Source organism: Zea mays, chromosome 3 (genome assembly GCF_902167145.1).
Source record: "Zea mays cultivar B73 chromosome 3, Zm-B73-REFERENCE-NAM-5.0, whole genome shotgun sequence".
Taxonomy (NCBI): domain Eukaryota; kingdom Viridiplantae; phylum Streptophyta; class Magnoliopsida; order Poales; family Poaceae; genus Zea; species Zea mays.
Genome location: NC_050098.1, coordinates 6,896,096 through 6,922,633, shown reverse-complemented (window position 1 = coordinate 6,922,633; position 26,538 = coordinate 6,896,096). Strand labels below are relative to the sequence as shown.

At 47.3% G+C, this 26,538-nt stretch overlaps 1 protein-coding gene across 1 annotated transcript; it reads left to right on the top strand.

Moving 5' to 3' along the window:
• The first annotated feature begins 19,198 nt into the window (after positions 1 to 19,198).
• LOC103649639 (protein IQ-DOMAIN 14) lies at positions 19,199 to 22,146 on the top strand. Its single transcript, XM_008675371.4, has 3 exons — positions 19,199 to 20,363; positions 20,657 to 20,869; positions 21,021 to 22,146. Exons 1-3 carry the CDS (start codon positions 19,911 to 19,913, stop codon positions 21,798 to 21,800), a joined length of 1,446 nt encoding a protein of 481 aa, XP_008673593.1. The 5' UTR covers positions 19,199 to 19,910; the 3' UTR covers positions 21,801 to 22,146.
• Positions 22,147 to 26,538: the final 4,392 nt, after the last annotated feature.

Genomic DNA, 26,538 nt, shown 5'->3' with positions numbered 1-26,538 from the left:
GCGCTAAACTACTCCGGCGAGGAATTAAACGCGATAGAGAGCAAGACAAAGGCCAATAGGGGCGGGAGAGGTCCCTTACCTCAAAGCGGCCTCCGGGGACTCCTCGGTGGCGACGGAGACGCGACGGCGGCCCGGGGCGACGGTGGCGGCTGCACGGAGGACGGCGGGTGAGCGCGGGCAGAGCGAAATAGGGAGGGTAAGGGGAAATTGGTGCGCGTTCCGGGTTGCGGACGTCGGGGCGAAGCTCACCGTGGCAATGGACACGGCGGAGCTCCAACGGCGGCCGGGAACCGAGCTCGGAACGGCGGGGTTTACGGCGGCGGCGCTCTGGCGTGCGCACAGCGACGGAGAGGTGGAAGAGGGGGGGCCGGTTGGTGCGCAAATGAGGGAGGGGGAGATGGCGAGCAAGGCTCGGGGCTCAAGTGGCCGAGGGCGAGGTGGGGCGAGCCCCACGCGCGACGTGGGCGCGGAGACCGCGGCACGCACGGCGGCGGTTACGCGAAGACGGAGAAGCTGACAAGCCGGGCCCGCGGCGCAGAGAGAGAGAAGAAAGCGGGTGCGGGCGCGAGGAAAGCGGGGCTGACGGGCCGGGCCCACGGGCAGAGAGAGCGAGGGAGCGGGCGCACGCGCGGGGAAGCGGCAGCGCCGACAGGTGGGGCCGGGCGAGCAGAGAGAGCGGGAGGCGGGCGCGCGCAAGGCGGGCCGACTGGGCCAAAAGGCCGAGGGGGCGGGGAAAGCGGGCTTCTTTTCCTTTTTCTTTTATTTTGGTATTTGTTTTCTCTTTTCTTTTTATTTTCTCTATTTGATTCAAATTCAAATGAGCCACAAATTCAAATTAGACCTTTTGAGAATTATGCACCAAACAAAAGTGAAATCTAGGGTTCAACATGATGCAACAATTCATACTCCCTTGGAGTTTGAGCTAATAGACTATAATTATAAATAAGATAACCACTTTTCTCCTATAGAAATGAGAGAGAGGAGATTGGGGAAGGATGAGAAAAGGGAAGTAACACCTGAATTTGTGAATATGAGCAAAGAAATTTTATACCCCCAAATTCAGGGTGTTACATCCACAGTCACCACACTGGTCTGCTTCACTGCTTCTTAAATAATAACTTGTATGTGCCTGTGTCCGAAATACCATGAACATGCAAATACTCGTCCATTTGAGTAAAAATCTTACTACAAAGGGGTAAATATCTCTAGTAAAACACATTTGTCAAATAGACAACAAAAACGTCACTCCTAGATTGAGGACTTATGCGAAAATTTCAAAGAATGAAAGGAACAAAGTTTTTTTTAAAAAAAATGTTGGCTTTCCTTTAGGTCACCAAGTTATATGATAGCCAGCAACGGTGCCACTAAAGGGTATGTTTAGCATCACTTCTCGAATCTTCAACACGATTTTCACTTGTACTTCAGCTTCCTCGTATTGTCTGCGTATCAAAGGTTAGCACTTCCTTATGACCTCTTGAAGCTAGGCGGACCATCATCAGACCTCCCTTCAGTCATGTGTCCCATGCCATTCACGTCTTTTCAATGGGGAATGTGGGATATGGCTAACATTTTGGGGGTAAGGTTTGGGAATATGGCCGAGGCGATTGTTTTGCCATCACTTTTGCCGAGGATGGTGGATAGCTACCCTCCGCCTTCAAACTGCTTTACTTGAATTTGCACAACACATGATTGATTTTTTTCAGAGAGACCGCTTCTTTGGCGCCCATTTTTTTAGTGTTGTTTGCAGGTCACTTTTTGTGAATTTGAAAGGTAGCATCCACCTTTGATGACTAAAATCCTCGCTGGCTACATTTTTTTTATTGGCCCTTGTTGATACCTCGTTGGGTGGCATGTGGCTTCACACAAAACTAGACTTTTGTCAAGCTTTGTAGCCCTTTCATGCTCTTTTCACTATAGTTTCCCTTGAGGCTTAGCATTCCCCTAGTTGGATGAATGTAGATGGCATGATAAAAACTCACCACTTCCAGAGTCAATCTGAATCTGAGTCTGGCTAGCTCCTTTTGTCACTTATTGGTGCAGACCATGTACTTATGTTGAGGTCACTTCAAAGCAAAGTTTAATTGGTTGGGACATTCCCTGTCCAGGGTCACATCCTATAATGACAACCAGTTGCTGGCATACCTGATGAAAGTTGGAGGAAAGCCTTTGATGTAGGACTATGCGTCCAAAAAAACTTTAAAAAACAATAATAATAAAATAAAAAACAGGATAGAAAATTGCATCGATACTTGGTTATGCAAAGTATTTCTTGAGGTATCTCCCATTAACCGGAGGCATGGGACGACAACCTTGATGATCCACCAGTTGATATGCACCACCATCATAAACTTGTTCAATAACAAATGGTCCTTCCCATTTTGGCTCAAACTTTCCTTTCTTCTTATGGGTAATGATAATTGGACGTCGAAGAACAAGCACAAGTTCACCTTTTCTGAATACTCTGTGTTTAACCAGCTTATCATAAGTTCTTACCATGTTTTGGCGATATAGTTCAAGGTTTTGAACAGCTTGAAGGTGTCCTTCTTCTAGGGCATCAAGCTATTGGAATCTGAGTTTAATTTGTTCATCATTACTAATCCCTTCATGAATGGCAATTCGTAGTGAGGGTAGTTGCACTTCAAGGGGTAGGACTGCTTCACTCCCATAAACAAGAGAGTATGGAGTGGCTTGTGTTGGTGTACGCACAGAGACTCGATATGCCCATAAAGCTTCAAATAGACGATCATGCCAATCTCTTCGATTCTTGGTGACTGTCCTCTTTAGTATTTTGCCAAGTGTTTTGTTAAATGCTTCTGCTAGACCATTTGCTTGAGGATAATAACCTGTGGTATAGTTCCACATTATATTATACTTGGCAATGAATCTTTGTATCTTGTTTGATTTGAAAGCCTTTCCATTATCAGAAGTGATGCGTCGTGGCACTCCGAAGCGATATATAATATGCCACTCTAGAAAGTTAATGACATTATCCGACTTGACTTCTCTCAATGGTATAGCTTCAGCCCACTTAGAGAAGTAATCGGTTACAGCTAGAATGAAATGGTGTCCCTGGCAGATGGAGGCTCGATGGCACCGATAACATCAATTCCCCAAGCGTCAAATGGCCATGAAGGAACTGTAGGATGAAGAGGTACTGGTGGTAGATGTTTAAAATTATCATGCACTTGACAACTATGACAAGACTTGGCGATCTTGAGACAGTCTGCCATAATTCCAGGCCAAAAGTAACCTATCAGCCTGATGCTGTGATACATTTTAGCTTCACTTTGGTATCCACCACACACACCCTTATGCATTTCTTGTAATATCTGATTGGCTTCTTCCCTTGACACACATCGTGAAAGAATTTCTCGACCAAAAGATCGTCGGTACAATACTCCAGCCTTGTAGGTATAAATAGGCAGACGTTGTTGTAAACGACGCCTTTCCACAAGATCTTTTGGGAGAATGCCATGATTAAAGTAATCCAAGAATGGCTTACGCCAATCACTTTCATCAACAACCATAACGAGAATATGGTTGACTTCACATTCTTGTGGGACTAATTCTAAGACGGCTGGTAGAAGCCACCTTTCTTCAATTTTTATTTGAGCGGGCTCCCCATCTGGGAGCACTAGCGCAGCTGCAAGTTTAGCTAAAGCATCAGCTGAAGAATTTTTACCTCGTGTAATGTGAGAGATATTAATATTATCAAATTTTTCCATGAGCCCTCGTGTTGCTTTGTAATAAGGCACCAACCCAGGCTTACGTACTTCATAAATATTACTAACTTGTCGAACAACAAGCTGTGAGTCACCATATGTTAGCAAATGCCGAATGTCCATAGAAAGTGCAAGCAAGAGACCACATATGAGGGCTTCATACTCTGCTTCATTATTCGAGCATTCCTCCTTCATCAGAGAGAAGGAATGATAAATTGTTTCACCTTGTGGTGTCTTGAATACTATCCCTGCGCTAGCCCTTCTCCTTTGAGAACCATCAGGACTAGTCTCTACACGAGACGCTCCATCAAAATAAAGCTCCCATGGTGACTCTATGTCTATGGTAAAAACATCCTCGTCGGGCAAGTCTATCACCAACGGCGAATCATCTGGCACAGGATGAGCAGCAAGAAAATCAGCCAAGGCTTGACCTTTAATTGCTTTTTGTGGCACATAAGTAATGTCAAATTCCATCATGATTACTGCCCATTTACCAAGGCGTCCCATGAGGGCCGGTTGATTTAGCACATACCTTACAGGGTCTGCTCTTGCCACGAGCTGTATTGGATGTGACAACATATAGTGTCGCAACTTCTTTAAGGAAAAGACTAGGGCCAAGCACAACTTCTCTATTGGAGAGTAATTGTTCTCAGCTGCCACCAAGGTACGACTCAAGTAGTAACAAGCCACCTCCTTCCCTTCATCGTTATGTTGTGCGAGAAGCGCGTCGATTGAGGCTGGCTGCGTGGCAATATATAAAATAAGGGGGCGACCTTTTACAGGTGCAGCCAATACTGGAGGATTAAGTAAGTACCTCTTTAGACTATCAAGCGCATTTTGGCATTGCTCATCCCAATGGAATGGCACACCTTTCCTCATTAATCTCGTGAATGGTTGAGTACGCCCAGAGAGATTAGATATGAAGCGTCGTATGTATGCCAAATGACCCTGCAAAGATTTGAGGCCACTTAAATTTTTAGGAGGAGGCATTTTCTGTATTGCCTTAATTTTCTTTGGCTCTATTTCAATACCTCGATGATGGACAACGAAACCTAAAAACACACCTGATTTAACAGCAAAGGCGCATTTTAAAGGGTTCATCTTTAATTGATGCTTTCGGAGTCTGTCGAAGACAACACGAAGATCATCCTGATGTCTTTGACATTCTTTTGTCTTCACCACTATGTCATCAATGTAACATTCTACAGAGTGATGGATAAGATCATCAAGCACAACGGTCATTGCTCGTTGATATGTGGCACCAGCATTCTTCAAGCCAAACGGCATGACTGTGTAATAAAAATTCCCTTTAGGGGTGCGGAATGCAGTATCTATTGCATCATCCTCATTCATTTTGATTTGATTATATCCAGACGACCCATCCATGAAGGATAGAACACCATATCCTGTTGTAGCATCAACCACCATCTCAGTAATGGGAATAGGAAAGTCATCTTTGGGGCAAGCACGATTCAAGTCACGAAAATCAACGCATACTCGTACTTGTCCATTTTTCTTCATTACGGGGACAATGTTTGCAAGCCATCGTGGGTATTGCACTTCTTTGATAAACCCGATAGTGATCAACTTTTCTACTTCTGCAATGATATTGTCCTGCAGCTCAGGGCGAAAGCGACGTGGTTGTTGCTTCACTGGTCGAAACATAGGATCAATAGAAAGCTTGTGTGTGGCGACTCGAGGGTCAAGCCCGGGCATTTCTTTATATGACCAAGCAAAACAATCACGAAATTCCATAAGGAATTCTCGGTAACTTTCTCGCTCCTCAGGTGTAAGGCTTGCGCTTACAAACGTGGGGCGTGGATCATCCTCAGCCCCTAGGTTGATCTCAACTAATTCATCAATAGTGAGTTGAACACCATCTTCTAATTGTTGAGGGGCAGGGGCAGCATCGACGACTTCTCCCTGCTCTCCTATAGTGAGAACTTCTTCAACTCGTGATAAGACATACTGCTCATTTCCCATTCCTTGACAAGCATTTGCTATTGTGTGAATTGATCGGGACCAGTATGGCTTTTTATAAGCCTTATCTTGTTCTTCATAAGAGGAAGCACCCTCGAAGGTCATACGACATGTCACTCGTCGTGGGTCATTGACTTCATCATCTTCATTTTCACTTGAGTCATCATGACTATAACCCAGGCCATACTTTGATTGAGTTATGTTTCTCCCCTTTTTATTCCTTTTTCTGATTAATCTTTCTGCCTCATCCCACCATTCTTCACAAATGGCAGGCGGTGATGGAAGCCTGAAATTGCGTTGAAGTTTAATCCCAGATTTTTCTAACAAATGAGCCAACCTTGGATCGGCTCTAATAGTACTTAGTGCCTTGTCAGCATGACTGTTAAATGTAGGTAACCTAATGATAGAATCATAAGGTAATACCTGTGGAGCTTTATAGAAAATGGTGGGATAAGTATAACTCTTTGGTTCTTGAACAACCCACACTTCTAGCGGCGTCGCTATAGATGTATACATGGATGGAGGTTGTTTGATCTTAGCCTCTACTGATTTCTCAAATTCTTCCACTCTCTTTCGAACACTTCCTTTAGGCAGGATTGTGCTTTTTTGTTTTAAACTCTTTGACTGTAATATAATTGGAGGTGGAAGATCTGCCTCTTGTGCAGGAAGCTTAGGACCTCCTTGAGCACCTGTAATGTTTGGAGACATCATATCATTAGGCGGAGATGACACTAAGATAAGCATCCCAGAATTTTCTTTGGGTTCTGTAGGAACAGACCTCAACAGAAGGGGAATAGAAGGAGGCGGTTCTGCTCCTCCTAATGAAAATGGCATTGAAGTAGAGGCAGGAGAGGGTGCCAATACTCTAGAGCCACTTGATGAAGCAGATTTGCCAGCAACGGCGGCCGACGGTGTTCCGCGTCGCCTTTGTTGTTCTTTGCCTTTACCACCCCGCCTGGCAGAATGGTGGGATGGAAACTCCTTTAACTCTGATGATGAAGTAGAGCCAGGGGTGATGACAACGTCAGCAGGAGGGGTCACTCGTCCTTGCTGGTCGTACGACTCTCCGCTTGAAAAATAATACTTTGCATCGGCATGATGCGACTCATGAATAGTGTAAGGCATTGGATTAGCCGCTATTCGATGTTGCTCTCCTTTATTATCCAAGAACTTCAAACATTGATGTAAAGTTGAGGGGACTACCTGGTACTTATGTATCCAAGGTCTACCCAAGAGGGCTGAATATGATGTATTTGAATCAATGACAAAGAACCGTGCCTTGAAGCTGAATGAAGACATTTGCACTTTCACAGTGATGGCGCCAAGGGCAGAAGTCCCTTGATTGTTGAATCCACAAATCACCACTTCAGTGGGGTCAAGGTCATCCAAAGTGTATCCAGCCCGGGTTAGGCTACGGACCGGCAAGATATTCACTGCAGAGCCAGGGTCAATAAGTACACGCCGCAGATGTGCTGAAGCAATGTTTCCTTCTATGTATAGCGGGCGATTGTGATCATCGTATTCTAGTACTTTATCCTCTTCAGAAAATGTAAGTTGGTTGGCTTCTATCGAGTTACATAATAGGTTGTGCTTTGCCATGTCTATTTCATAAACTTCTGGTTTTTGCAATGCCTCAATAAGTGCTTGGCGAAGCTCAGGAACCAGTAAGAGGGCATCATACACACTTAACAGTGCTGGTATACGCTTGAGGTGTGCAACCACATTATAATCAACCTTGAGCGCAGCATCTCCATCATTCATTGGTGCATTCCTTGTATCAACTTGTGGTAAGTTTTCCTTCAGGCAAACATCTTTTTCTTTGGACTTCTTGCGCAGATTTTGGAGTTCTGGCAAGACTTTGCCACTTCGTAGATTCATATCTACTTCTAGTTTATTAGCACTTGTTGAAGAAGCCTCAGCTTGAAATATCTCTTGTTCATGAATGGTTAACCCTTCATCAGAGCTACTACCTGTGTTGTCGCTATGTTGGAGGCTCACGTTGCACTCTTCTCTTGTAGGTTCTCTTTCTTGCACTGTGGAGTGGGATGCCTGCCCCCAGCTTTTGGGCATGAATTGTGCTAGAGTTGGTGACCTTCGGGCAAGTCGCGGGAATTGCTCATCCCCCTCAGACAGTGGCACAAACCTTTGTGGTAGACGACGATGACTTGGGTCATGTTGCCTATGTGACACGACATGCTTAAAGTAGGGTGGAACTAATCTTGCTTCATGATGTTGATACCCTCTTGATGGAGGTATATGATGCATCATGACATGCCATTGGTTAGTGTCAACCTTTGGAACGTCTTGAGTAAGTTGCACGCTAGCAAACTCATGTTCTAGCTGTGTCAACGGAACCCAATCTTCCTTTCCCATAGAACTCTTTGATGGTGATCTAATGCTCACCATATTAGCGGCATGATAATCTAGATTTATAGCGTCAGGTTGGAGTCCCAACCTCTTCTCATCAATTGCTCGCTGGAGCCACTCTTTAAAAGCCACACAATCCTCAATAATGTGTCCAACATAACGATGGTATGGACAATAGAGAGGGTTGTTTGTCATCCCGACTTGATCAGGTCTCTTAGGGTCTGGCAATTTAATGTGATCATGTTCCAACACCTGATTGAAAAAACCTTTAATCATTGACCGCTTGAACACATATTGCTTCTTGAGTAATTCTTGCATTGAAGGACGTTGCCGGCCTCCTGGAACTTCATTTCTAGCACCTAGAATAGGTACATTGCCTTGCGGCACTGACGAACCAACCCTTGTTGTATTTGTCTCAGCCATTTTCAGTTTGTTATTATTATTGTTAGGCTTCATTGTAGCATTGAACCTCTTTGTGTTGTCTAGGAGGCCGACATTCTTATAAAGCTCCATAATTTGAGGAGACTTCTCAAACTCCAGCTTTGTTGCGGCCACTGCCGAACTGAGGGAGCTGAAATCTCTAGGTTCGCGTCGAGACACCTCGAGCGACCAATGTTGTTGCATGCCATGTATGCACATACTAACAGCCTCTTGAGGGTGCATTTCTCTTGCAAGGCGAACATAGCTATTGCGGAAACGAAGTATGTAGTCGTCAATTTTCTCATCTCGCTTTTGCTTGACTTGAAGCAGCTCGACGATGGAGAAGTCCTTCTTCATGGACACAAAATGGGACTTAAACAATTCTTTCATGGTTTTCCAGTCAGGTATGGAGCCAACCGGCAAGCGACTATACCAATGGAAGGCTGGCCCAGTCAACGAACCAGAGAACTGTCGTAATAGAAGAGATGGAGTGCGGGATGTGTCTCCACACATGGCTTCAAAGTACGCCAAATGCTCTCTTGCATCACCAGTGCCATCAAATAGACGAAACTTTGGTGGGTGCCACCCTGATGGGAAGGGCACTAAATCATGCCATGCTTCATATGTCTTTTCAAGCTCACTTTCAGAAACTTGAGGGCTTTGCTCGATTGATATTTGCTTCATCTTCTTATCAACCAAGTCATTAATGATATCATGATAATCCTTCAATGTGTGTAATGGTGGTGGTGCTTGTTGCTTTTGGAACATGAATTGTTCATGACCTTTTCCTGCTTCACGCCAATTTTCATCCTCTTCTTGATCTTCCATTTGTGGGTCAATAACTTTATTGGACACATCACCCGCGGCATTCTTGAAAAGCTCAACTAGCTGACCTACTTGTGCCGTCAAAGCATCAATTTGTTTTTGCTGAGTGAGCAACATCTGCTCATATCATTCTTTGTTCCTAAAACACCGGCACCGGAGTCTTTTTCTTTATCTTTATCTCCAGCAATGATTACATTAGCTGGTGCATCATATAGATTGCCTTCTTCAGTGTCATCATCCGATACTATAGAATGTGCGAGTTCAGAATAGTGAGGAGAACCAGGACGTTCTTCCAGTGATGTACTAGAATCTCCATCTGATTCCTCTTCTTCAACACTTTCATTATTAACATGTGGTGAGGTACATGCTATTTTCTGTGATGCGATCATCTTAAGACGAGTGCTAACACCCTCTCTTTGTGCGATAATCTCCAATGAGGGATTATCTTGTGGCAGACGTGACTCCACATTTATGTAATGATGTGGTGATAGCCCACCTCGTGATCTCCCACTAGCTGTTGAATTTTTTGATGTAACAGGGAGGCATGGTGCTGTTGAAGACTTCATATCACTCTCATCATCTTGATCATTAGACCCCCTGAACCACTTACGGACCTTTCCTAGATTAGGAAGAAGTCCCCTCTTGGAATAGCTTGCTTTAGGGTTGGGAACTATTTCCTCATCCGAAGGATAAGAAAACTCATGTGTTACTTGTGGTGGTGCCCATTTGGGGTCATCACTTTGTTCTGAGAGTGCCGAAAGAGTGCCACATAGAACAACATCATTGTCAGCACCCTTCATATTATCAGCATCTTTCATATGATGGTCACCATCTTCAGTATTTTGCAATATCTCTTTACCCTTTCGCTCAAGGTCTTGTAATGATGTCACCTGTTGTGCCTTTGTTTGCTCAATCTCCTTTAGAAAAACTTCTGATTTTTCCTTTATAGAATTTTTAGTATCGACCTCCATTACGGCTGCCTCGGGTTTAAGAAAACCAACCCCCTGCTCGGGTGTGATTGTTTGCGTATTCTCTTGTAATTTCTTAGGCTTGGGTACCAGGCGTTCCACTAGATACCTATATCTTTCATTCTGCTTCAAGGCAGGGGAGAGACGCAACATAATTTTATCATAGAATGGGTGGACTTGACCTTCTGGTCGCACTTTCACTCGCACATTGTTGAGCACCAATTCTTGAAGCTCTTGGTACAACACACGTCGATTATTTCGACGATTTTCACGCTTGCGTTTGTTTACTGATGGAACATATGCAGTGATAGGTTGGATTGATGGTGTTGGTAGCAATGACCTATTCTGTTGAGAGCTTGATGTAGTTGCAATCTGAGTGGGTGCACTTGTAGGTCGTTGAGGCGGCGGCATTGGGCCCTCTTGTCCTCGTGAAGCAAATGTAATTGCGGGTTCACCATGATGTTGTTCCCGCCTTGGCGACACAGGTCGCCATTCTTGACGTGCTTGCTTGTAGACATGCGACGACGATGATGCATGCCTAGTCTTGAAGTATTGATGAGAACCTCTTCTTGGAGCCAAAGTTCTTTGATCATATTGAGGACGATAACCCGAGATATGTTGCCTCGTATTAGTTTGGCGAGATGACTCTGGCTCTTCATGATAGCGGTCCTGAGTTCGGTGCATAGACCCGCCTCCGGCTCGTGTGTAATTCTCATAAGGACGGCTAGGCCTGCCCCCGGTATGTATATAATGTTCATTTTCATGAAAATGAATAGGTCTGCTCCTCGCATGTTCATTCGCATGAGAACAACTAGGCCTGCCCCCAGCATGTGTGCCTTCTTCACGCCCTTGTAATTGTTGTTGAAGCTGCATCATCTGAGCTTGTAACTGTTGGAACTGGCGTTGAAGATCATCAGAATGAGGTGCCGGAACCTCGTTAGGCAGTGGTGCAAACCTATTTTTGGTATTATCATCGGTTGTAATGTGATTAACTGAGACTAGCATTGTAGATTGTAAAAGTGGTAGTGGTTTGCAACCAGGAAAATGAGTCGGACGTTTCATGGTGCGTGTCCAGAACTCATTCATGATTGTATCTCTAATGAGTTGCTTCAGCTCATGAGGACGTTCTGCCTTTACAGACAATACGTAGGGTGTCTCCACAGGATCTAAATAAACAGAGCCATGTGGTTCCTCTTCGCTTCTCGTGTCCCGAACGATACGATTCGTTAGGGCTGCACACAACCCCTTAACTTGGCTTCTCTTCCTTCTGTAGTTGCGTGCAGTATTAGCGTTGCCACTAGACCAAGCTTTGTGCATGGATATGGAAAGCTTGTAGGTCACATTGTGAAGGTCGTTAAAAATCTGCTCAAATTGCTTGGCATGAAGCCTTTCATTGCTCTTGAGAAGATCACGAGCTTTAGTGATTGCCTCGTATCTCTGTTTCTTCGCCTTCATGGATGCATGCTTTCCATTGTCAGGTTTGACTGGATCTTTGGTGATGTGGTAGTACGTCTTGCCTTCGTAATTGATCACTACAACTGGTGGATTTGTCCCAAACTGAAACAATTGTGTTGTTGCTCCAAACTTGGTGGCTTCTTGAGCGAAGATGGTGGAAAAAGTCTCTCCTGCAAGCGGAGATCCTTTAGTTAGTACGCCATTCAAACAGCTTTATGTGTATTCAAACATGCTTTAGACAAGCTCATTTCACCGTGTCTATTAAATCATGTGACTCAGGTGCAGAGTCTATCATGCAAGCTGCTAGTACATGTTACCATGTACATGCAACATAAATATTTGTTTTCGCTGAACACTTAAAGTTCCGGTGACAAGCATCAGCCATTGCTATTGAACAGCTAAGCTTAGAAGAGAAACTGTATGACGGCCACTGTAGCGCAACAAAGATGGGAGGAGAATCAGGTCCCACCGGGCGTGCCATTTTGTTCGCGAGAACAAAAGAAATAATAAAAAATCGAGCGAATGTGGACAAGTGTTGCAATCATGAACCATATATTTCATTAATCATCGGATTTTTACAAAGTACATAGTTCGCCTGAACTTGTCTTCCTCTGTCTTCTACGTCGTTGCTTGGACAAGCTTCTGACTTGGAGAAATGTGTAGTTTGCTGATTCCCGGGACCTTACGCGAGAGAGGCTCGCCCGGTTAATTACATCTACATAGTACAATATGTAGAACACCTCTGATTAAGCTGCGCATAGTGGTCGTCGTATCTCCAAAATGAGTGCACGGTGAATGATGTGAGTGCCTTTTAAAATTGCCAAAACTTAATCATGACTACGCCATTGTCACATTGATTGGTAAACGGGATGTTGTTGATGAAGGGGGTGACTTTCGCCTCGTCGGTGCCCAGTCGTATGTCCGCCAGTTTTCATCAGCATGAATGTATGTATTGCCTTCGCCTCGTCGGTGCCCAGCAACAATGTGTTTGATCTCGTTTACACAAGACGTGTCGTTGGACTAATAATGATAAATTTTGTCAATAATTTGGCCATCACTTTATCAAGCCGTGAGTTCGCCCTTCGAGGTAGCGAGAAAAGAGTTCACCCCTTTGTGTGAAAATTAATCGAGGTAGCGAGAAAAGAGTTCACCCCAAAATTAATATGGCATGACTATCGGATTTTTTCCTAGATTAATCCGGAATAACCATTGTACCAGTGGACCAATCTGGCGCACAAGCGCAACATCAGATTATCAAATTAAATTGATCCGGCGTGACCATCGGATTTGTAGATGCTTCCGCATCTTAAATAAATCAGCAGATCTTCTTGGACGCGCTATTTAAAACGCAGATCCGATAGGCTTTAACATCTGGAATAAATCATCAAATCTTCCTGGGCGCGTGGTGTACAACGCAAGTCCTAGGGGCTTCAGTATCTGGAATAAATCATCAGATCTTCTTGGACGCGTTTTAAAGCGCTAGTCGTGGGATACTTCGACATCCGAAGTAAATCATCAGATCTTACTGGACGCGTGGTGCATAACGCAAGTCATAGGCCCTTCGACCTGATAAGTTACTGTAGGGTAGACAACAAAATAAAATATTAAATATTGGTCTCACCCATAGATGTTGTAAACGCCATATGATTGTAAGCCGATCTGGTGACGATCTGCGTTGTTGTTGACAAGTGTTTCTCTAATGTGCAGATGCTGTGATCTGTGAGAAGGGCTGCTTGTTTTGCGGTGGCTGCAAAATTTCTTGACCTACTGGCGGCTGGTCTTGATTTGCTAACGGCTGATCTTGATCTGCTGGTGACTGATCTTGATCTGCTTTCTCTCTTTTTTCTGGTAACGGCGGCTTCTTATTTCTTCTTCTTTTTTTCTGGTCGCGTCCCTGGCAGCTGGCTTCGAGAGATGGTTGACGGTGCTGATTGCTTACGGCTGACTTCTGAAGGACAGCGGCTGATCTGCTCCTCTCTAGCAACGACTTCCTGCAGCTAGCTTTGCTTTTTTTTCTCTGCGTGTATTTTCTTCTGGCTAATCTCTCTGGCTTGATCGCTCTTCCTGGCGGCGTCCTCCTTGCTGGACCTGCGATGGCCTCCTCTTTATAGGCAGCTCGCAAACGGATGAACTTCACGTAAGGATAAGTCCTCTATCGCTTGCACGTGCCTGTTAATTAGATAAGGACTGCATACATGTACGTGGATGCCTTTTGATTTAAATGATTGGCGCTGAAGCTAACTTATTGCTCAGGTTGTTCTGGTCAACTGATCACACGAATATTTTGGATCACAGTGCATGCGGCCAACCTTTGTAGATAAATAACCATATTCCTGCATGCATGGGATGGATAGAAAGACCCCAAAGTCATCACGTAACTACAACTCCATTATTTTACGTCTTATCTTCAGCCCCTTTTTTATTTAGTTGATCACTGAAACTGTTTATTATTTATTCTATGATTATTTTTTCAACGTGTATGTACATGTACCAGCATATAAAAAAATCCATTGAACAGATGGTGTGGTCCTTTTGCTTTGGCCTATTAATTTCTCCCACTTTGGCATTAAGCGCCAAAAAGTGAAGAAGTCTGGAGGTCTTTAACAAGAAAGATATGAATGTAATACATGAGTTAGGTAAAGAGTATTTGATACCGAACGATTATGCAGTAAAAGCTTTGCCTTTGCCTTCAACTCCATTTCCCTTTCAATCTAAGACTAAGTGTAGAAATACACTTGAAAGATATTAGTCTTAGCTTTAGCACAAGAAGAATAAGAAATATGTGTATTTGTACCAAATGAAAGAGACATGCCATGATCAAAGGTATGAAATGAGCAATGTGAGCAATATTTCAATCAAGGTTCCGAGAATCTAAGACATTTAGTTCATTTCTAAGCTCACAAAATCTCTTTTCATCTAAGGGCTTGGTGAACATATAGGCTAATTGTTTGTGGGTGCTAATATGGTCAATAACGATATCTCCCATTTGTGAGTGGTCTCTCAAGAAGTGGTACCATATGTCTATGTGCTTGGTGTGGCTGTGCTCTTCGGGATTCTCCGCCATGCTGATAGCACTGTCATTGTCACATAGGAGATGGACTTTGCTCAATTTGTAGCCATAGTAGTTGTGCACAACAATGCCCTGCAGTAATGTACTCAGCCTCGATGGTGGATAGAGCTACTGAGTTTTGTTTCTTTGAAGCCCAAGACACTAGGGATCTCCTAAGAAACTGACAAGTCCTTGATGTGATCTTCCTGTCAACCTTACATCCGACTTAATCAGCATCTGAATACCCAAATCAAAGGTAGATCTTCTGGGGTGCCAAAACCCAAAGCTAGGAGTATGAACTAAATATGTTAAGATCCTTTTCATGGCCCTTAGGTGAAGGCATAATCAGCATCTGAATACTCAAATCAAAGTGTTGGGATTTACTCGGAAGACTAGTCGAGAGGGCATTGTCCTAGGCTTTACAAACATAGGACGAGAGTCAAGGTAGCATGGGCAACTTTCTATAATTGATTTGGAGAAATTGACATTACTTGCAAGGTATTGATTAAATAGGAATTGAGGGTTACAGGGTGAAGGATTGGTCGTAAACATGAGCATTGCGAAATGGATGTAACTATTAGAGTACATGGATGTCCCAAAAGTAAAAGGCTAAGGTGAAGCAAACCAAATGACTTGAATCAAACTTACTTGGAGAGGCACATATGCCATGCGCGCTAAGGGCGCTACTTCTCCGGCTCACAATGAAATGTGAGTTAGGGATGTAAGGAAGAAAATTAGTCTTTTTTGGCCTGTGCTCGAGAGGATGAGAGCGTGAGGATCGGTCTCATGTTGTCTTATGTGACGCTTTTTACACTAGTTGAAAAGTGCACCTTAGATGATGTTTTGCAAACAAGAATGGACGGGAAGCTTGTGAAAGTGGACAGCACTCTAGAAAGATGAAATGTTTTTCAGAACTTGTTGAATTTTTTTTCTAGATAGTTTTAATATTTTTTATAGGCTAAATTCATTTTATAGAAGCTACCAGATACGTTTTATTGTGATATAAACAATCCCTAAATCTCTATGATTTTTTGTCTCATAATATGTAGAATTGTAGAGACGTTTTTTCATGATTTAGGGCTTGTTCGGTTATTCCTAATACACATGGATTAGATGGGATTGGAAAAAATGAGAAAAAGTTTGACTTGTTTAGGATTCAAACTCATCCAATCCCACTCAATCTACATGGATTGAGAACTAACCAAACAAGGCCTTTACTGGATTTGTTTTGGTCTAGAATGGAATCGCCCGGAGAACACTTATAATAACTGGCGCAGAGAGATTTCGGTCCGCCATGGGAGCCCACGCGCGGTAGACGGTGACCCGATCCAATCCATGGTTCGCTGATGGGTCCGCTGATCCTCGCTGTGGGCCGTGAGGCCCGTGACGAGGGGTAGGATAGGATAGCTTTCTCCGGTGGATCTGGGCGGCGCACACGAGACGAGGCGGGAGCGGGACCTGGGTGGGTTGGCTCCCTCCCTGCGCGCACGCACCTCCACACGCGGGCAGCAGCCAGGTTGACCGGAGCGCTGATTGGTGGCGCGGGCATTCAGGCCCTGCTGCTGCTCCTCCTCCTCGGCGTATGGCTGGCACGTGCTTGCTGGCGCACCGCGCACCCGCCCGCACGGGGAACCCAACCCATCCGAAAAGCGGGGCGGGGCGAAAGAAAGAGGCGGTGCGGTGCGGTGCGGAATCCCATGGATTTCCCTCCGTGGACCGGACCGGACCCGGTTGCGTGCTGCTGCTTGCTGCCCCGGGGGGGAGGGGATGGATGGCTGCGGGTTCAAATTGGCATGATTGGGCTGGGCCCTTTGGCGCTTCCTTGCTGCTTTCTTTTTTGTTTGGACCCAGGATTCGTACAGCTACGTGACACCCGATAGGCGCCAAAAAAGGTTTTGCCCATTATACAATACTATACAATAATGCAATGTAAACTACTCAGAGTATTGTCACCAGTGCGTCCGCTACCGCCTCCACAACGAGCTCGGTCGGAAACACTGCGTCCGGCAGGTATGGAAGCACACTGTCCACTGTGTCTATGCGTGTCACGAACTCACGATGCACCGCTACCTTGCTAGGCTGCTGCTAGCTCCGGGGTCCATCCATGCAAAAAAAAAAAAAAAAAAAACCAGTGGCTTTTACTGCTACTACTACCGCTCCACACATGCATACGTACGGCACTCTGAAGCTGAGATGCATGGCCGCACATAGTATGGACCTTGCTTTATGTTTTCCAGGAGGAGCTGGAGCTGGGGCGGTCAAACGCCCACTGCCGCGCCCAGCTGCATGCCCGTGGTGCTCACGTCATCAGCGACGCCCGCCTCCTCGGAGTCAGCAGCCAGCTGCCACACGCGTAGTACGTACAGTATGCACTTGCACATCACAGGGGCAACAGCGAGCGAGCAATGATCGAGCTCGATCGGCCGGCTGAGTTGACTTGACTAGCTAGCTGCATGCACCCAGCGGCGGGCCGGCCGTGATCACCACTCGCCTGCTGTGACACAGAGACCGAGCGAGTACGCGTCCTTCCTGGCGATAGATCGCCCAGGTCGCCAAGAGCCCAAAGACACTGGTAGGTCCGTATGTACGGGTACGGCGAAGCTCCTGTGCCCGCAACAGGTGCACTACCACTACCATGACGGACGCTAGCTACAGCACTTGCCTGGAACTCTGCCGCATGTCATGTTCAAATCAGGCACAGCACAACGCCAACATGATCGATCGATCGCGACGAGTTGCGTTGCGTGGCGCGGCATGCATACATCCTTGTCATGCTCAAGAAGAGATGCTGTGGGATCTCAGCTGTCAGCTCCCCGTGCCGTGCATGCATCCACCTGTGCTGTATACGGCCCCCGCGCCTTCATCGCAAAAGATCCTTTTGCGCCACCGTCGCGCGCGGTGGGTGACTCATCGCGGCCGCTTTTGCTTTGCTTTGCACGGGACAGTGGGCAGTGGCTGCCCACAGGAGCCAGCCCAGCCCAGCCCCCACCCTTGCCGAGGCCACTGCCACAGTACATGCAGCTACGTAGCACTTTCCAAGTTCCAACCCATGCGCCATGCACGCCTGATGTATGTATGACTATGAGTGCTGTACGACATGCACAAGTCAAACTGGTGTGGCGTTGGCGTTCACGAGATGGGCAATCAAGCTGGCGGGAAGGAGCTTCATACTCATTGGTTGCACGTCGTACTTGTTATATCTGAGCGTATCCCATCGGATGCAAATAAATAAATAAATGAAACTTGGCGCTACATATATATACTAATTGCTCGTACATTGCTACGGTTGCTCGTATATTGCTAATGATCCAAGGGCTCAGGGTCGTTCATGCCCTAATGTTGTTGAAAATAAGAAAAAACGAAGTCATGGAAATAGATAGGCTTCTACGATAAGTCTTTGGTTGTTTTTGGTTTAATCCGTGCTAGATGTTTGCCACTGGAGGGCTTTGGTAGTTGTTTTTATGTTTCTTTTCTTTTTGTCTAGCTAGTACAGTTTATAGCGTAAATAATGTTTTACATGCGCGTATCCCATCGGATGAAAAAAAAAAAAGAAAAAAAGAAATTTGGCGCTACATATATACACTAATTGCTCGTATATTGCTAATGATCCAAGGGCTTAGAGTCGTACATGCCCTAATGTTGCTGAAGATAAGGAAAAACGAAGTCATGGAAACAGAGAGGCTTCTACGACAAGTCTTTGGTTGTTTTTTGTTTAATCCTAGCTAGATGTTTGTCACTGGAGGCTTTGGTACTTGTTTTTATATATGTTTCTTTTCTTTTTGTCTAGCTAGTACAGTTTATAGCGTAAATAATGTTTTGCGTGATTATATATATGCACGATCCAACAGTATCATAAACGGATAACCGAGCTAGTCGAGCATGGGTGTCGGCGTTTGTATCAAACCTCTGTATGCTTTTTATACAAAAACAAGGTACTTCTGCCTCTTTCAAAAAATTGGTTCGATAAAACACAAACAAGCAGAGACTATGCCAACCCAATCTAACCTAGCTGACTGGAGCTGATATAAACCAGGTCAGAACGCGATATCAGCCAATCAAAATCCATGCTGGACACACACAGGCTGCCAAGACGCAGATCATGCAGTGCAGCACAGTTGAAGTATGAGAGACACCTGCGCCAAATTAAGGACAAACCTTTTTTGTAAATTTCACCGCACCATCTTGCTCTCTTTGCAGGTACGAAAGCTTTCTTGACTTTGTGTTTTTTTATAATATATATACTTTATAAATTAAGGACAAAGCATGGAGTACTTTATTATGATCACAGTTGTATAATATACAAGTGTCAGTATCATAGTATGTCCCTGCCCTTGCGATCGCGATACATCCATCCATCACACTCACACGACTAGTAGTACTACCACTGCAACTGCACATCAGTAGTACACGAGCCACGACGTCACTGCCGCCATTAGACACATCACCGCCAGCAGCAGCGCCAGCACCTTCGTCGCGCCTTTTGAACTGATCCTGCCGCTTTTTGAACTCATCGTCCACGGCGCACGCACCAACTCAAAAAAACCTCTTGGATTTGGGACGGCGACGCCCATTTCTTTTTTCTTTAATCCCGTCGTCCATCTCGTGCCTTTGCGCAGCCAGCTACTAGGGCGTCAGCTAAGTCGGTTTACACGCCGCACAAAAAACACACGAATATTCAGCTAGTAGCAGCGTGAGGAGAGGAGAGGGTCCCCCGACCCGTCGTCCATCTCGTGCCTTTGCGCAGCCAGCTACTAGGGCGTCAGCTAAGTCGGTTTACACGCCGCACAAAAAACACACGAATATTCAGCTAGTAGCAGCGTGAGGAGAGGAGAGGGTCCCCCGACCCGTCGTCTCTGCCTTCTTGCGCTGCATCTTTCCGGGTGCTCTTGTCCGCTAATGGCCCGCCCTCCTCTCGTTTTATTCCAAACCCGCTCCTCCCCTGCTTTCCCTCTCTTATTCAAACTCGCAGTCCCAGTCCCAGGCTCCATTTTTCTAACTCCACCGGCCGTTGCCACCCCCTCACTTCAGCTGCTTCTAGTTCTACCGCACCTCAGTGACTCAGTCCCCCGCTAGGCTCGGAGCGGAGCGGAGCCGAGCTTCACTTGCCGGCTGCGAATTCCGGGGATGGGCAAGGCGGCGAGGTGGCTCCGCGGCCTGCTCGGCGGCGGGAGGAAAGACCAGGAGAGGCGGGCCTCGCCGGCGCCGCCCACCGCGGACAGGAAGCGCTGGAGCTTCGCGAGGTCCTCGCGGGACTCGGCCGAGGCCGCCGCGGCGGCGACCGAGGGCTCCGTGCGCGGCGGTGGCAACGCGGCGATCGCGCGGGCCGCCGAGGCCGCGTGGCTCAAGTCGCTCTACGACGACACGGGGCGGCAGCAGAGCAAGCACGCCATCGCCGTCGCCGCGGCCACAGCGGCGGCGGCGGACGCGGCCGTGGCCGCCGCGCAGGCCGCGGTCGAGGTCGTCCGGCTCACCAGCCAGGGCCCGGTCTTCGGCGGCGGAGGGCCGGTGCCCGTGCTGGACCCCCGCGGCCGCGCCGGCGCCGCCGTCAAGATCCAGACGGCATTCAGACGCTTCTTGGTCAGTGGCTGGCTAGCTACCTGGCTTTCTCCTCTTGATTGATCCCTCCTTCGTCTTCCACTCTTTCTTCTTCTGTGGTCACTCACTCCACAAACACATTACACATACGCGCACAGACACAGGGGACCATGCAACAGTCGGCTCGTCTGAATACTGTTCCACTGTTCACTAAAGATTCTTTTTTGCCCCCTCCCCTGTACCAATTAATCATCACATGATTTAGCTTAAGTTTCTCTCTCTCTCTCTCTCTCTCTCTGCTATCCAAATTCGTCTGATGAATCGTTTCGTTGCAGGCGAAGAAGGCGCTGCGAGCGCTGAAGGCGCTGGTGAAGCTGCAGGCGCTGGTGCGCGGCTACCTGGTGCGGCGGCAGGCGGCGGCGACGCTGCAGAGCATGCAGGCGCTCGTCCGCGCGCAGGCAGCCGTCCGCGCCGCCCGCTACAGCCGCGCGCTACCCGCGCTCCCGCCCCTCCACCACCACCCTCCCGTCCGCGCGCGCTTCTCGCTGGTAAGTCAACCACCGACCTCCAGCCCTCCGAGTCCGTGCCTTTGCGGCGAAGCAAGCCGCCGCAGTCCATCCGTCGCGCCCGTGGTTGGCTCTGTTGTCTAACCAAGGGAAACCCGCTCTGTCCGTGGCCCCGCGTTGCTTGTGTCGGCAGCAAGAGCGGTACGGTGACGACACGCGCAGCGAGCACGGCGTGGCGGCGTACAGCCGGCGCTTGTCCGCGAGCATCGAGTCGGCGTCGTACGGAGGCGGGTACGACCGGAGCCCCAAGATCGTGGAGATGGACACGGCGCGGCCCCGGTCGCGCGCGTCGTCCCTGCGCACCGAGGACGAGTGGTACGCGCAGTCGGTGTCGTCGCCGCTCCTGCCGCCGCCGCCGCCGCCGCCGTGCCAGCACCTGCACCAGTACCACCACCTGCCCCCGCGCATCGCGGTGCCCACGTCGCGCCACTTCCCGGACTACGACTGGTGCGCGCCGGAGAAGCCGCGGCCGGCGACGGCGCAGTGCACGCCCCGCTGCGCGCCGCCGACCCCCGCCAGGAGCGTCTGCGGCGCCGGGGGCAACGGCGGCGGCTACCTCGCCGCGTCGCCCGGCTGTCCCGGGTACATGTCGAGCACGCGGTCGTCGGAGGCCAAGTCGTCGTCCCGGTCGCAGAGCGCGCCGAAGCAGCGGCCGCTGGAGCAGCAGGAGCAGCAGCAGCAGCCGGCCCGGAAGCGGGTGCCGCTCAGCGAGGTGGTCCTGGAGGCCCGCGCGAGCCTGGGCGGCGCCGGCGTGGGCATGCACAAGCCGTGCAATACCCGCGCGCAGGCGCAGGACGCGTTCGACTTCCGCACCGCCGTCGTGAGCCGGTTCGATCGGCGCGCGTCGGACGCCGCCGCGGCGGCGGCCGAGCGGCGGGATCGCGAATTGTTCTTCCTGCAGAGGAGGTGGTGAAGGTGAACCGATCGACCGCCCGACCGGGATGATTAATCGGGTGCTGCTAATAGGGAAGGCTCTCATTAATTCCTTTTCAGCATGCATCTCCTCGCTGATCCCTGTTGTTCCGATCCCATCCGTGACCTCTCACTGCTGTCGTTCTTCCTGCTTGCAATAAGCTAGTGTGTGTCGGGGAAGTAGGGAGAGATTTCATCCCGTCCCGTACCGTTTGATTTCGTTTTTGCGTTCATAAACAGTAGCGCGGCTGGATCGTCATCATCTCGATCCATGCATGTACATTCCGCCTGTTCCCCAATCACCATCAATCAACAAGAAAGAGAAGCACGGTGTCGTTTCCGAGCCAGCACGAGCGTCGCAACGCAACAATGGCAGCGTCGTTTGGATTTTTTTTCTCTCCATTCAAACGGATTCCGTGCGCGTGTTTGGTTGACGGTGACCGACCGATCCGATCCGACGTGATCTCAGCTGGCCATGGCCCTAAAGAATTGGGAGGGAATCTAGAGGACGTTTTTCGAACGGAGGAAGCAGGTGGCGACACACGCACACGCACGTCACACCCGCAGGTCGCAGCTGCCGGTGCGCGCAACAAGACTCCAAAAAGAGCACGGGAACAACGATGAGGCTGGTACCCGGACTGCTGGTGCGTGTTCGACGCCTGTGAGCGGCTGATGTTGAACGTATGGAGAAGAGACGATTACGATATAAGAGAACACTAATAATATGTTTATGTAATTAGGGGGTGGACTCAGAGACTAAAGTTTAGTTCATGTTATATTGAATGTCTGAATCATAGCTAAAAGTATTAATTACAGTCTAATTATAAATCTAATTATACAAATGAAAACTAAATGACAAGATGAATGTCAATTATTTGTTCATGTGATACTACAATAATCATTTGCTAATTATGGACTAATTATGCTTAATAAATCTATCTCGGCGTCTAGTCTTCACCTTAATAATTAGTTTTATAACTAGACTATATTTAATGCATGTAATTAGCATTTGAACTTTAATATGACACGAACTATACTCTATTCAGAAAAAACCAAACACTCTCTAAGACTACTAGCAATATATAGAACACTAATAATATGTTTATATAGATTCAGAGACTAAACTTTAGTTCATGTTATATTGAATGTCTGAATCATAGTTAAAAGTATTAATTACAGTCTAATTATAAATCTAATTATACAAATGAGAACTAAATGGCAAGATGAATGTTCATTATTTGTTCATGTGATGCTACAATAGTCATTTGCTAATATGGACTAATTATGCTTAATAAATCTATCTCGACGTCTAGTCTTCCCCTCAATAATTGGTTTTATGACTATACTATATTTAATACATATAATTAGCATTTAAAATTTAATATGGCACGAACTATACTCTAGTCAGAAAAATCAAACACTCTCTAAGACTACTAGCAATATATAGGAAGAGACTAGCGTGCAAAAGGAAGAAAGTTCATCATAATCACGGTCGTCGCCTTTCTATCTAGGTTTATGGATGTTTTATGATGTTGTCATCTTTTCTCTCGCTTTCACTTGTGCTGCTAGTACCTCAGTGTCCCAAGGTTTAATCTTTGACCTAACAATATTTATGATTATGTTCTCACCGCTACACACTTAGGTTAAATTGATGGAACCTGTTACATATAGTCTTGTTTACCCTACACCTCGCATACAAATGAATTATTTGGTAGTATTACTGTTTCTCTACCTGGTTTTGAGATTAATTCTCCATATGAATTATGATCACACTTTACGGTTATTGTTGTCTTATTATTATTGTACACGATAAAGATGTGTGTTTAATTAGAACATGGAGCATCAATCCGAGACAACAATGTTACCAAAGGGTGGAATGAGATGTCCTTAGCTAATTACATAGTGAAGCTAGTGTGTGAGAACCTTACCGAAAGGGGCAAGCGGGGAAGAGTTGCCACAATTATAGGGAGGTTGTCGAATCGATTTATCTATGATAGCTCTTTGGACGATAGATTCCTATACCCCTCTGCCTGAAATCGTAATGAGTTTTCTCGGGTTAGTGGAATGTTGTAAAGATCTCGTAGTGGATCCCTATCTATTCACCTTAGAAGTGTCCAAGGAGCTTGCAAACCCATGCTAGAAGGGAAACACGAATTTATGGGTATAAATGTGCCACCTCTGCAGAGTATAAAATTGATATATCAGTCGTGCTCATAGTGGATCGGGCCTCTCGCATGATTATATAGTGAAATTAAACTAAACCGAATATGCATTGCATTGTGGGATATTTTATTTATATATTTTATTTATGATCTGGATGTATTTATTTATACTTAATAACTGGCAATAAAATTTCGACCGACAAAATTAAAAGTTATGCGCATCCTTAGCTATTTTTCTTGGTAAGTCTTACACTACACTTCTTGAGTCATAAACTTAAGTTAGCTCATGCACACTTGCCCACACTTGCTAAGCGGTGACACTCAGATCAACAACGAACATGAAAAACACGGATAATTGTGTCGATATGTGACTACTTCCACAATATTGCACGCTCTTATTTCGCTGATAATAATTTATTCACCTCTAATATTTTGGTTGTATTCAATGTATATATGCTAGTGCTTAGGTGTATCTATTTACCCACATGCCATCCATCGGTAGATGCGCGACGGGGCTCGTCAGGCGGACCGCGGACGGACTGAGAGTGGCGCGCATGTGGGCGCCGGGACAGGGGGCCTAGCAAACACCGATCGGGTGTCGCGCCCTGGGATAGTCTTTTTTTCCCTCTCGCTCGGCACGCTGCCTGCGGCTCTCAGCCTCCTCTGTGCCTCTCCTCCCGCCCGCTGTCCGCTGAGGCTGGCCGGCTGCGGCCTCACTTCCTTCCTGGACCAGCAGCGCGCGGTTGGCAACGAGGAATCTTGGCTAAAATCGATCCTCGGGCTTGTCGCGCCTGCAGCTGCAGTTTTAAAATCTGACGCAAGCAGCACGTAAGCCTGCCTAGTTGCGCGGTGGTCCAGTGCACCATCTCCATGCATTGCAATCATGTCCGCGTCCACGGCGCGCGGCACCAGTCCTAGAAAAACTCCGCGGCGACATGGCCACACGGCACAGCTAGCGGCGAACCAAATTGATGGGACGCCACTGTTGCTTAGAGGCCATGGACGGTCCACGACGACGAGAGCGGGTATCCCGGCGACACCCAGAAGAACCTCACACGGTCGTCGCGGCGGCCCCAACCCGCCAGCCCGACGGATGCAATTGAAGCTAGCGTGGCCTGTAGCAGCGCGTACGCACACGTACTGACGTACTGCCGTAGCCGTACCGGTACCGCCGGGGCGAGGTGGGGCAGCCGGCACGGAGGGCCCTTGCCTCGACATCTCGTCGCCCGTGGAGCAGTACGCGCGGTATGCAGCAGTTATGCACAGTCAGCCGTCGTCGACCCACACCCATCCCCACTCACTGCACTGCGTCTGCGATGCGTACGGGTAAGGGCCGGGAGGTTTAGTAAAGAGGACCTAGTTTGAGCGCGTTTGAATTCGCACAAATTTCACGCTGGTTCAACTCGATCCACTCGGTGAATATAAGCAGGGGGAAGGCAGTTCAAATGTACGTACTGTGTGTCCCTCGCAGCCCTTTTCCGCGTGGAATCGATCCAGATTCCAGATAGTAGATGGTTAGCATGCGAAGAACGAAGTCTAGTCTAGGGCCTAGCTAGAGCTACAAGCTTATCATTACGGGAACGGGGTATTGCTCGCGAGTCGCGGCTAGCTACAGCACCTGTGATCCCATCCGTTCCAGGTAGCCCTAGCTAGAGAGAGACCTGCCTTTGTCGTCGAATGATCAATCAAATTGGCACCGGCCGGTACTCTTACACACATCACCACCTGCTGACAAAACAAAAGACGACGTGCATGCCAGTTGGTCAGGTCAATTGGCCAGGGTGTCAGGGTGAGAGTCACGCGTGCTATTGATATAGCTATAGGAGTAGTAGAGGTGTGAGTGACCGATCGAGGTCCCTCCGATCCCTCCCATCCCTAGCTCGTCCGTCCGTCCGACCTCTTCATCATGTGTCACGCATGCATGCACGAATTAAAGTTGGTGCATACCAGTACATATAGTACCAAAGCCCGTGCACGTAGGCGGCTGAGCGCCCAAATCTTTATTTTTTTATTTTGACTCTTTTTTCCCTTACAGATACCGCGTTTAGATATGGCAGAAAGTTATTCTATCTTCATACCCTATAGGTTTTGCGTCATCTCTCTTAACACTGAGGTCACACGATTCTGCAATTATAAGCCATGACGTCGAGGTATCACGCTAGTGACCTTGACCCTGGCCCCACCCAGCGTCGCCACAAGCTTCGTCCATGACTCCGCCTTGTCAAAGAATATACGTGGATTCCACATCTTCTCGTCAGGGACGGATCTAGCGGTGGGGTGGGCGGGGCTCGAGCCCCCGTACCGCTTCGGATTCTATGGAGCCCCACTACAGCCTCCCCTAATCTAAAATGTATACAGTATAATGTAAAATAAACTTTTATACTACATCAATTTAGTTTAGTCCCTCCTAAATTTTTTTCTGGCTCCGTCCCTGCTTCTCGTGACAGCTTCTCGTGACAGTTTAAACTTTTAGGTTCAAAACCAATGATCTTAAATTCAATTCCCTGGCCAAGGCTTCATTAAGCCTCACTTTTAGGGCTATATACCACCTAGGAATAGTAGTTTTTGCTATTTTTT

Excerpts from the sequence above, each read along its gene's own strand:
- LOC103649639 (XM_008675371.4), top strand. The coding sequence starts at position 19,911 with ATGGGCAAGGCGGCGAGGTGGCTCCGCGGCCTGCTCGGCGGCGGGAGG. Across the intron at positions 20,364-20,656 it reads CGGCATTCAGACGCTTCTTG|GCGAAGAAGGCGCTGCGAGC; the intron begins GTCAGTGGCTGG and ends GTTTCGTTGCAG. Across the intron at positions 20,870-21,020 it reads TCCGCGCGCGCTTCTCGCTG|CAAGAGCGGTACGGTGACGA; the intron begins GTAAGTCAACCA and ends TTGTGTCGGCAG.